The sequence below is a fragment of the Nannobrachium achirus genome (assembly GCF_963921795.1).
Source record: "Nannobrachium achirus genome assembly, chromosome: 3".
NCBI classification, from domain to species: Eukaryota; Metazoa; Chordata; class Actinopteri; order Myctophiformes; family Myctophidae; genus Nannobrachium; species Nannobrachium achirus.
The window spans coordinates 24,773,135-24,785,634 of NC_137812.1; the positions used below are offsets into that span (position 1 = coordinate 24,773,135).

General features: G+C 47.4%; 3 protein-coding genes across 3 annotated transcripts in view; 1 reads left to right on the top strand and 2 right to left on the bottom strand.

The window, feature by feature from the left end:
• The window catches only part of myo15ab (myosin XVAb), a gene marked incomplete at both ends in the record, with an annotated part of 174,892 nt that overhangs the window by 29,157 nt on the left and 133,235 nt on the right, over nt 1-12,500 (bottom strand). The window contains 3 exons of the mRNA XM_080722468.1: nt 502-576; nt 2,954-3,065; nt 5,096-5,237. Of these exons, the coding sequence (XP_080578594.1) occupies nt 502-576; nt 2,954-3,065; nt 5,096-5,237 (329 nt within the window). The remainder of the gene's footprint in view (nt 1-501; nt 577-2,953; nt 3,066-5,095; nt 5,238-12,500) is intronic.
• LOC308281532 (DNA-(apurinic or apyrimidinic site) endonuclease 2-like) lies at nt 6,443-8,161 on the bottom strand (the record flags this gene model as incomplete). The annotated part of the gene is made up of 1 exon (XM_080721749.1): nt 6,443-8,161. The coding sequence occupies one exon, from the start codon at nt 8,159-8,161 to the stop codon at nt 6,443-6,445; it is 1,719 nt and encodes a 572-aa protein (XP_080577875.1).
• Nucleotides 8,737-12,189, top strand: LOC308281533 (plasma membrane calcium-transporting ATPase 1-like; the record flags this gene model as incomplete). Its single annotated transcript, XM_080721750.1, has 1 exon — nt 8,737-12,189. The coding sequence occupies one exon, from the start codon at nt 8,737-8,739 to the stop codon at nt 12,187-12,189; it is 3,453 nt and encodes a 1,150-aa protein (XP_080577876.1).

A 12,500-nucleotide genomic window follows, 5' to 3' on the forward strand; every position in this document is an offset into this window, starting at 1 on the left:
AGTCTGCCATTTTGCCATACATTTCCCAGTTGTTACTGGCAAAGATGTAACAAATTGGACTTTGTTGGTTGCAAAAGTACTAATCTACAACGGGCACAGATCGTGGCAATGTCTGGGTTGAGCTGGTCAACCCTGTTCAAAGGAACGTCTGCTTCAAAGAGAGCACTTCTTCTTGTTAACAAGACACTACAGAGTAATGAGTTGCACTTTGATGTAGAGATTCGGGCATATTATATGACTTTGTTGTTGCCGGAAAAAAAGTCTTTTCAACAGCTTGTTGAAGTACTGTATAGCTGATTTTAGCACTGTGTCTCTGTCCATGGTCCTGAAACGGTCAAATCATCTTTCTCCCTCCCTCTCCCTCTCTTTCTCTCTCTCTCTCTCCTGTCTGCCTCGCTCTATCTGTCTCTCTGCCTGTGTGTTTCTTTCTTTCTCTCTCTCTCTGTCTCTCTCCCCTTCTCCGATGGTAAAAGGTGTTTTATAAACGTATAAAGAACTCACCAAAGTCTGGAGTGTCTCTCTTCAGGTCTTCCAAGAACACCACCTTCTTCCTCACCACACAGCCATAGCTTTGTCCTGGAACACACACGCGCACACACGCACACGCACACACACGCACACGGTGAAAACAGGGAAAGAAAATCATCTTTGTCGGGGCGGGAAACCAAAACTGTTACTTCTCAGGATTCAAATTCTAAAGTAGCAGATCTGCTACTTTTGCTAGTTTTTTGGGTTGACACTGTTGTATGATGAATTAGCCCATTTAGGCCTAAAATTAGTGAATGCTTTAACTATTAAAAAATAGCAGATATACAAGCTCTGCGAGCTTGTATATCTGTTATTTTTTTTAAATCGTGAAAATTAGAATTTTGACCCGATTCTATAAGTGTCTTTTGAATCCTTCTAAGATTTTTTGAAAAACCTATGTTTCTATGTCAGCAATCTGGCCAGCCATTAGTGGCGTTTCCATAAAGCCACTTTTTGCGCATTAACGGCTTATTCGCAAAATGTTTTTATGGAAACACTTCAAAATGCGAATAAACTTTCATTATCCGCAAAAAAGGTTATCCGCTTGGAGGAGGAGGATTTTGAGCCTTTATCGAATAAACTAAATGCGCTTAAGTGAATGGAAACGGGTCAGACAATAAATGCGAATAGATTATGACGTTCTAGGTCCATTTCCCCTGCCGCTTTGTCCATGGTATAGCGTTAGCCCACAAAACAAACCTGTTGTTTGTTACACACGGAGTGACACGGACCATGTGTAAATTCCTCCCGTTTTCACCTCAAGCCATCGGTGGCGAGCGAACCCTTCCTCATCCCACGGTGTTGCGTGCCTGAAGTGCCCAATCTACAAGCTCACAGGCACAGCAGCTCGCATCCACGTCTCCGCGCCGCGTTGTGAGCTTGCAGATCGGCCACCTGACCTTCCAGAGGACGCTGAAACTTGCACTGTGCAGCGACGCGACCGCGGTTTTCCCGGTGAACCGGTAGCTTTATGTATTGAGAGGAACTCTCCAATTTCGTGAGAGACTCGTCGCCAATTGTAATATATTTAAAAGTTATTTGGGGCCATGATGATGACTGATAATCCCTTCTTCCCACTACTAGACAGCGACCGAGTCACAGCAGTCAGACGTGCAGACGGTGCAGTGCTCAGGTTCGGTCTGAAAAAAATCAGCCCGATCAACTCTTGCGACCGTCGCTAATTCGAATGACACACGCAAATGGAAACATGCTAAATTCGCTTTGTCTTAATGCGTATTTCTGATAATTCGCTTCCCTAATTCGAATAAGTTTATGGAAACGCCACTATTGTCAAAGAAAAGGTCCTTTTCACTTCAACTGGAGCTCAGTTAGTCTGTTCTTGAGAGACTACTGTGTCAGTGGTTTTCAAACCTTTTCATGTGAAGGACCCCCAAAATTATATTTATTTGGCCACAGACCCCCATCTCAAAATATCTAGTTCCAGGGACCCCCCAGAAGCAAAATTTGAGTTACAAACGTTCGCTTTGAAAATACATATATTCAAAGATTTGCACACATTTTCACGACTTTTTCAAAAATAGCAGATCTACAAGCTCGCAGCGCGGCACCGAGTGCCGCGCTGTGAGCTTGTATATCTGCTATTTTTCACTGGTTAAAGCATTCAATAATTCGGGCGTTGGTTTACAAGACAACAGAAACATTTCAATTATGGAGATAAGAGGTTTCCGCCCGACAACAACGATACAGACCTGTTGGTTCTGTTTGCACCGTAAACACTCTCTAGAATGATTACTATTGTTCTAGCCCAGGTCTGAGAATTGTTTGCCAGCAGAAAAGTGAAGCTTTTGGTCATGTTTCACTTGACATCACAATATGTAATATACATGGTAAGATGGAATTCACTTCCCAGTGGATTCCTCGTGACTCGCGTCACTGCAACCACACTTGCAATTTCACAGATTGCACCTTTTCTAGTTACTTGCGCCAGCAGAGCGCCCAAAGTACTGTGTTCGGCTGCATATGTAGTTATGTATGTATGTATGTAGGTAGGTAGGTAGCTGTGTGTGTTTATGCCCATAGTCCAATCAGGGACCAGCATTTCTGGCAACATCATCATTAATAGCCAAAGAGGGACCAGCATAACTGGTGATGCCAGTGGTGATGCCAGCTCACAACGCGTCGCATCGCGACGCGTTGTGAGCTTGTAGATCGGCTATTTCCACTATCAATGTTCTTTTTTAAGTATAAAGTTGTCAAACATGTCAGTAATTTCTTTGTATATTTAGGTTATGTGTCACATCTGCGCAACTTCAAAGCCTAAACGCCAAAAACAGAAATGTGATTGTCAACGACAAAAACACAATTAAATCGATAATCGCAATTATTTGAGTGACAATTAATCGTCATGTAAAATGTCATAATGGTGACAGCCCTACTTGTTGTGGCCATAAGTGCGACCTCTCACCTTTGTCCAAGCCGTCCATGACCTGCAGCCTGATGATGTCCCCTTTGTGGAAGGTGAGAAGCGAGCGGTCGTCTGTCACAAAGTTACGCTCCGCTACCACGTAGTCAGAGTCCTGGGTGTCAGCGGGAGACACAAACACAGAGTAAGTACAGTCGGGCATTAAGACCTGAGGCCCATTCACAATAGGCCTGAACACAATATGACGCAATATTTTATGCTTTAAATATAAAAAAATAGCAGATACACAAGCTCACAGCGCGGCACCGAGTGCCGCGCTGCGAGCTTGTAGATCTGCTATTTTTGAAAAATCGTGAAAATTAGAACTTTGACCCGATTCTATAAGTGTCTTTTGAATCCTTCTAAAGTTTTTTTGAAAAACCCTATGTTTCTATGTCAGCAATGGAAAAGGTTCTTTTCACTTATCTGGAGCTCAGTTAGTCTGTTCTCGAGAGACTACTATGTCAGTGGTTCTCAAACCTTTTCATGTGAAGGACCCCCAAAATGATATTTATTTGGCCACGGACCCCCATTTCAAAATATCTAGTTCCAGGGACCACCCAGAAGCAAAATCTGAGTTACAAACGTTCGCTTTGAAAATAAATATATTCAAAGATTTGCACACATTTTCACGACTTTTTCAAAAATAGCAGATCTACAAGCTCGCAGCGCGGCACTCGGTGCCGCGCTGTGAGCTTGTATATCTGCTATTTTTCACTGGTTAAAGCATTCAATAATTCTAGGCCTAAATGGGTTAAGACCTGAGGCCGATTCACAAATGTCTCCTGAATCCTGATGGTTTTCTGCTATATCAGTGGTGCTCAAACTCTTTAATGTCAAGGACCCCTAGAATTATGTATATTTGACCACAGGCCCCCCATCTCACAGGATTTTGTTCCAGGGACAAGCTCACACGTCGCGATGCGACGCATTGTGAGCTTGTAGATCAGCTATTTTCAAACAGCCTATAGGTATAAAATAGGGCTAAAGTTGTTTATGTATGTTTTATAATATACTATAATTTATATCTGCAAAGTAACCAGTAACTAAAGTTTTCAAATACATGTAGAGGAGTAAAAGTACAACATTTCAATCCAAAATGTAGTGGAGTAAAAGTAAAAGTATTGGAAATTGGAAATACTCAAGTAAAGTACAAACACCTCAAAACTGTACTTAGGTACAGTACTTAAAGGAGTAGTTCACCCCAAAATGACTTTTTTTCTATTGATTAGTCATGCCATGGAGAGTAGAGTTCAATAATATTTTTTGGTTTTTGTCACATTCCTAAGACAAAAATTTGATTCGAGTAAATTTACCCCCATTGATTCCGGATGGTGACCCGTTTCGAAACGGGTCACCATCTGGAATGAATGGGGGTAAATTTATTGTTATCACATTTTTGTCTTAGGAATGTGACAAAAAACAAAAAATATTATTGAACTCTACTCTCCATGGCATGACTAATCAATAGAAAAAATGTCATTTTGGGGGTGAACTACTCCTTTAAGTAAATGTACTTAGTTACACCAGTGGTTCTCAAACTGTGGGTCGGGACCCCCAGGGGGGTCCCCAAATTATTTTGGGAGGTCCCCAGATGATTAACTTGATGCGCAACATTTCCAAAGTGACAATTTAAGGACTGTTTAATACCTCTGAAATTACAAATTAAACATTGGCCAAATTGTCAAATATTACAGGCTGAAATTGTGAAAATAGGGGGTCCTTCACATGAAAAGGTTTGAGAACCACTGACATATTAGTCTCTCAAGAACAGACCACCTGAGCTCCAGTTAAGTGAAAAGGACCTTTTCTTTGACGATGGCTAGCCAGATTGCAGACATAGAAACATATATATTTTTTTTAAATCTTAGAAGGATTCAAAGGACACTTATAGAATCGGGTCAAAATTCAGATTTTCACGATAAAAAAAAAAATAGCAGATCTACAAGCTCGCAGCACGGCACTCGGTGCCGCGCTGTGAGCTTGTATATCTGCTATTTTTCAATAGTTAAAGCATAGAATAATGATACACAATAATGTGTACCCGTTTTAATATATGATTATTTTGGGGGTCACGGCCTGAAAAGGTTGAGAACCACTGAGTTACACCACTGGTGAAGAAGACAAACTGCTTGAACGTCTTACCTTCTTGATCTCATTGATGAAGGTGTCGATGAGGTGCTTGACCTGCGGAGCCTTGGCTGAGAACAGGATGAGCTTCTCGTTGGTGAGGTTGAACTCCAGCATGTTCTCAGAGGGGATGGTCACAAACAGGATGTCCGCGTAACTATGGAAACACAACGTCAACTATCTGGAAGGAGGCACCACAAGCATTATAATACCGTTGCTGTCGGGCAGAAACCTCTTATGGGGATTTGGTTCCCCTGCCCTCACAGGGATCTCCATATATGGGCATAAAAGGGATTTGGTTCCCCTGACATCACAGTGATATTAGAGTGTGATGTCAGAGCGTGAGAGTCAGCGTGATGTCAGAGCGTGAGAGTCAGTGTGATGTCAGAGCTGACAGATACAGATATCTCCATATATGGGCATATTAGCATGCCCATATATGGGCATATACTGAAGATATATACAGTATATACAGTATATAGGATGCAAAAACCGATTCGCCCATGTATAGGCATGTCACTATGACTCAGAAATAACCATAAACAAACCGGATACGCCCATATAGAGGCATGTCACTAGGACTCAGACATAACCATAAACTAAACCAATATGACCATAATAGGCACATGTGGAGACCTGGATGTCCAGAGCCACAGTTTTGACCACTATGCCCATATATGGTCATGTGCATATGGGACCGACTGACTTCACTGCGGGGAGAGCGGTGCCCGCCATCGAGTCGTTCTCCAGTTGACTATATGTGCATATCAGGGATCTCCATATATGGGCATAAAAGGGAAAAACTGACAGATACAGACATCTCCATATATGGGCATACAAGATACAGAGACCTCCATATATGGGTATACAATGGACATAAACACAGGCAGATACAAAAATCTCCATATATGGGGATACAACTGACTTAGGTAAAGACAGATATAGAGATCTCCATGTATGGGCACAAAAGGGACACAGAAAGATGGGTACAATGGGTACTCTTGGCTCGACGGTGCGACGTAGGTTTGAGTGCTGCGTAGCCTCAACCTTTAGTACAGTATGGGAAAACATTTTCCCTTTGTGTGTACGAGCACGGATCTCCATATATGGAGATCCGTGCTGATATACACATCTGTGCTCCCTGTGATGCCATATATGGGCATATATGAACATGTGCACATGGGACCGACCGACTTCACTGCAGGTGTGATTTCTTGTTGATATTTTATGGACCATGGCTGATTCAACCGACTTTCCACTCTGCACATCGTTAACTTGGGTCCCCAGAGATACGCATGCCAAGTCTGAAGTCAATCGGTCAGATAATTCTTGAGATGGACGGAGTTGTTTACAAATAAAACGTCACCGCTTCCTCTTGCCGACCCACCTGAAAAAGTTACAGCGAGCCTCGGGATTGGAGGCGTGGCCCTGAGGACGGGCACACACGAAGAACTGCCTTCCCATGTTAGGCCCCTCCTTCTTTACGGTACGGAGGACGCACGGTTCCCCGTGAACTTTACAGGACGGCGGTGGCGGGGGCCCGTGAAGCACCGACTTCCAGAACGCCAGCGACGTACAGTTCTTGGCATCGCCGGCGGTGGACACCGGGGTCAAACATTCGGTCGTTGTCTTTGTCCCCGCTTTTTGTCTGTCACTCTCCTTTTCTGTGCTGCTATCGGGCGCGTCACCACAGGCACGCTCTGCGATGTCGGGACCCACACCGCCCGTGATTGAGGGGCTGTTCCGTTGAGCAGTGTGGAGGACTGTTTGGGAGTTCTGTGAAGGGGTCATTCGATGACTGACAGCTGCGTCGGTGGGCTTGGGCTTAAAGAAGGCGAGCAGGCTGCTCTGTGGATTTGCGAGAGGTTTTGTCGTTTTGCTTTTCTTCCCCTTCGAGACGGCGGACTCCACCTTTAATGTTCTTTTCTTTCCGTTAGTGCTCCTCGGCGCTCCGAGCGGCTTCATGTTCTCTCTCCTCTCTTCAGCCTCTTGTGATCCGGTTAATGGGTCACTAATGGCCTCGGTTTTAGCTGCTCGTCGGTCCACCTTCGCCAGAAAGCGGGAGAGCTTCTGCTGCTTTCCTGCAAACTCTGGCAGGTGTCGGGTGCAGAGGGGAGGGGTCTTGGCGCTTCGCAGAAGCGTGCAGCTGAGCTCCCCCCGGACAGGGCAGTGGTCCGAACCCTGCACCTCAGGCATGATGTCTGCCGCCACAAGCTGCTCCGCGGCCAGCGAGCGGTCGGCGAATATATAGTCGATGCGAGTGCCGTAGTTGGTCTGCCGTGCTCCGGTGAGCGTGCACCAGTGTGTGAAAGCGCTGGAGCGAGTTGGGTGGAAATGACGAAATGCGTCCACGAATTTACCGCAGAGGCTTGAATCTGATGAAGTCTCCCACGACTCCTCATCCCCCACACTTACGTTTTGTTTACAGTCATCGTGTAAAAAGCCATTCAGCCATTTTCTTGCAAGGCTCTTTTCAAAAACACCAGTGTCGTCGGGGTCACAGTGGTCTATCGGTCGGTGGGCTATGTTCATGTCTCCCACTACGATCACGTGGCTTTCGGACGTCAACAAAGCTTCAGCGCGACACTGAAGCAACTTGTAGAAGCGTATCTTGAAATGTTTTCGCTCAGGCTTTTCCGGGTTGCCTCGTGGGCAGTACACGTTAACCAATGTAAGCATTTGTGTTTGGTTTTGATACATGGTTTTGTGCCGGGTGATGACGGCTCGCCCTTCGTTGTCCAAGAGCTGCAGCTCCTCTGCAGAGAACTCCTGATGGTCACCGTAGCAACCGACAGAACCTTCTTTGCGGCTAGTCAACAAGCCGCTGAGACCCTCTTCGGCTGCGAAGGGTGTGGCGCCTTCCTTACAGTACGTAGCCACGCCAGAATAGCCGCTGCGTCCACGACTGAAGCTGAAATAGGAGCTGTATCCGTCGACAATGGCACTTCTTTCGTCCAGAAGGTCTCTTGTCACCTTGGTCTCCTGTAAGCAGACAATATCTGCATCCAGTGAATCGAGAACTCTTTTAATTCCTCCTTTAAAGGTCCTGATGCCGTTTATGTTCCAAGTGACGATCTTCATTGTGCACCTTAATTTGATTGCAGTAACTGCAGGAGCAAAAGAGCTCTGCAGGAGCTGCAAGTGGCTTTCTTTTCATCTATCCCAGTCCCGCTACCTGGCATCCGCATGCACCTGTGTGCGAAGGCCCCACCTTCAGTTGCTGCTCGCTCAAAGATTTAAGCTTTTTACCCCCAGGGAGATGTTTCCTCCCACTGCCATTTAGTCAAAGCAGTGTTTCTGCATAGTACAGCTTTACAAGGCAGCGAGACAAAGGCGAACAACTCATACAATGCTGTAACAAAAGGTCATGTGTATGTTACCCCCTGTTGACAACTAAGTATCCAAAATAGACATCCTCCACTGTATGCCCAAATATGGATGTCAACAACACAGTGACATCACAACCAAAGGCCCAAATTTGGATGCCTATAACATCACAGTGATGTCACAGGGAAAGTATGGGTGTCTATGTCACGGTGACATCACAGCAAAGACAGTATAAAAAAGAATGCTCTCAGCAGACAGACACACAGTTTTCTGTTAAGCTGGATGCATAGTTTTAGGTTCATTGCAATCAACAATCTATTGGCTACGCGATGGAGGCCAGCCCTGCCGGAGAGTTTGGCTGCACACTCAACGAGCTGCGCTCGCTCATGGAGCTCCGGGGCAGCGAGGCGCTGGGCAAGGTCAATGACACGTATGGGGACGTTCACGAACTCTGCAACCGGTTGAAGACGTCACCTACAGATGGTCTTAGTGGGCAGCCCGCAGACATGGAGAAGAGGAAAAATGTGTTCGGGCGGAATCTAATACCGCTAAAGAAGCCAAAGTCGTTTTTCCGATTAGTGTGGGAAGCACTTCAAGACATAACTCTGATTGTCCTCGAGGTGGCAGCCATAATTTCATTAGGGCTTTCTTTTTATAAGGCTCCAGGTTTGAATACAGGACATTGTGGAATCGCAGCTGGTGGTGTGGAGGACGAAGGCGAGGCAGAGACGGGCTGGATGGAGGGCACTGCCATCCTTTTATCCGTCGTCGTCGTGGTGTTTGTGACCGCCTTCAACGACTGGAGGAAAGAGAAACAGTTCCGGGGGCTCCAGAGTCGGATCGAGCGAGAGCAGAGGTTTACCGTTGTCCGTGACGGAATCGCCCTCCAGATCCCCGTCGCTGAGATTGTGGTCGGTGACATTGCGCACGTTAAATACGGTGACCTCTTACCTGCTGATGGCATCCTCATCCAAGGGCATGACCTACAGGTAGACGAGAGCTCTCTCACTGGGGAGTCGGACCATGTCAGGAAAGCCCAGGAAAAGGACCTCATGCTGCTGTCAGGAACCCAGGTAATGGAGGGCTCAGGGAAAATGGTGGTCACTGCTGTTGGGGTCAACTCTCAGAATGGAATCATCTTTACCTTAATCGGAAGCGCCGGTGCTGAGGATGACAGTGAAGAGAAGAAGGAGAAAAAGAAACAAAAGAAGAACAGGAAATTGTTCCACAAGAAAGACAAAGCCACCCAGGATGGTTTTTCTATGAAGTCTCTGAATGGTGATGAGGAGGCTGGTGCCAAGGACAAGAAGAAATCCAACCTACCAAAGAAGGAAAAGTCTGTTCTCCAGGGCAAGCTGACCAAACTAGCTGTCCAGATTGGCAAAATAGGTTTGTTCATGTCAGCCACCACTGTCATCATCCTGGTGGTGCGTTTTTCGGTGGAAACCTTCGGGATCCAAGGCTTACCGTGGGTGACGGACTGCACACCAATCTATGTCCAGCTCTTTGTCAAGTTCCTCATCATCGGTGTGACTGTTCTGGTGGTGGCCGTGCCAGAGGGTCTGCCTCTGGCTGTCACCATCTCCCTGGCTTACTCTGTCAAAAAAATGATGAAGGACAACAATTTGGTGCGTCACCTGGATGCCTGTGAAACCATGGGAAATGCCACTGCCATCTGTTCTGACAAGACGGGCACACTCACCATGAACCGCATGACTGTGGTGCAGGTCTACATTGCAGAGGAACACCACAAGAATGTCCCTGAACCTGGGAACATGCCCACCTCCACCTTAAATCTCCTGGCCCAGGGCATTGCGGTCAACTGCGCCTACACTTCCAGGATTATGGCTCCGGAAATGGAAGGCGGTCTGCCACGGCAGGTGGGTAACAAGACTGAATGTGCTTTGCTGGGCTTTGCCACCAACCTAGAGCTCGACTACCAGGCCATCCGCAACGAGATCCCCGAGGAGCAGCTGTACAAGGTATACACGTTCAACTCTGCACGCAAATCGATGAGCACCGTTCTGAAGAAGGCTGACGGCAGCTATCGTATGTTCAGCAAGGGAGCCTCAGAGATCCTGCTCAATAAGTGCTCTACGATCCTGGCTTCCAATGGGGAGTCCAGGGTGTTACAGCCGCAGGACAGAGACAACATGGTGAAGAATGTGATCGAGCCCATGGCCTCGGAGGGCCTGAGAACCATCTGCATGGCGTACAGGGACTTCCCTGCCTCGGAGGATGAGCTCGACTGGGACAATGAGAACGGCATACTGACTGAACTCACCTGCATCTGTGTTGTAGGCATCGAAGACCCTGTCCGACCAGAAGTCCCAGACGCCATCAAGAAGTGCCAGTCGGCCGGCATCACTGTACGGATGGTCACGGGGGACAACATCAACACAGCCCGAGCCATCGCCATCAAATGTGGCATCCTTCAGCCTGGTGACGACTTCCTGTGCCTGGAGGGCAATGACTTCAACCGGAGGATACGGAACGAGAGAGGAGAGATTGAACAGCAACGCATAGACAAAATCTGGCCCAAGCTACGAGTACTGGCACGTTCCTCTCCTACAGACAAGCACACTTTAGTCAAAGGGATCATCGACAGCACAGTGTTGGAACAGCGGCAGGTGGTGGCAGTAACAGGTGATGGTACAAACGATGCACCTGCCTTGAAGAAAGCTGATGTTGGGTTTGCCATGGGCTTGGCCGGCACTGATGTGGCAAAGGAGGCAGCTGACATCATCCTGACCGACGACAACTTCTCCAGTATTGTCAAGGCCGTCATGTGGGGGCGGAACGTCTACGACAGCATCTCAAAGTTCCTTCAGTTTCAGCTCACTGTGAACGTGGTGGCTGTCATTGTAGCCTTCATCGGAGCCTGCGTCACACAGGACTCTCCGCTGAAAGCGGTCCAGATGTTGTGGGTCAACCTGATCATGGATACATTAGCGTCCTTGGCCCTGGCCACTGAACCCCCCACGGAGGCCCTGCTGCTGAGGAAGCCCTACGGCCGCAACAAGCCCCTCATCTCCCGCAGGATGATGAAGAACATCCTGGGACAGGCGGTCTACCAGCTCGTTGTCACCTTCACACTGCTCTTCGCCGGCGACAAGCTCTTTGGCATCGAAATCAAAAGCGGGGGGGACGCTCTCCACGCACCGCCGACGCAGCACCACACCATCGTTTTCAACACCTTCGTCCTGATGCAGATCTTCAATGAGATCAACGCCCGCAAGGTCCACGGCGAAAGAAACGTCTTCGCAGGAATCTTCAACAACCTGATCTTCTGCGCCATCCTCCTGGCCCAGGTGGTCATCCAGGTGGTAATCGTGCAGTGGGGAGGGAAACCGTTCAGCTGCGTGGGATTGTCCATTGGCCAGTGGCTGTGGTGCGTGCTCCTGGGCTTCGGGAGTCTGCTGTGGGGACAGGTGCTCACTTCCATCCCCGGCGGCTCTCTGAAGTTCCTCAAGACAGCAGGCCACGGCACCAAGAAGGAGGAGATTCCCGACGAGGAAATGGACGACACAGAGGAGATCGACCACTCCGAGCGAGAGCTCCGTGACGCTCAGATCCTCTGGTTCAGAGGTCTCAACCGCGTCCGGACCCAGATCCGGGTAGTGAATGCGTTCCGCACCTACGAGAGGACGGGTAAACGCGAGCGACGGACCTCCATCGATAACTTCATGACCCACCCGGACTTCCGGGTAGAGGACTCAGAACCTCACATGGACGACAGCGAGGAGGACCCCAACTCCTTCATAGTCCCAATCATAGCCTGACTTAACATTATGACATTAAAGTTAAATATAAAAAAAGGATGTAACAATAAAACAGAATTGTGCACACAAGAAATCTGGTGCGAATCAGTCCTGTGGTTTGTGAGATTGAAAGACTCCCTTCACCCTCATAAATGACTTAAATATTGAATAAATATTCTATTACACCTGATGTACTGGAAAAAAAGAATTGGAGAAATTGCATTTTCAATAAAAGCAGAATCATGTAGATATCTCGGGATCCACATCAGTAACAATAAAACAGAATTGTGCACGCAAGAAATCTGGTGCGAATTAGTCCTGTGGTTTGTGAG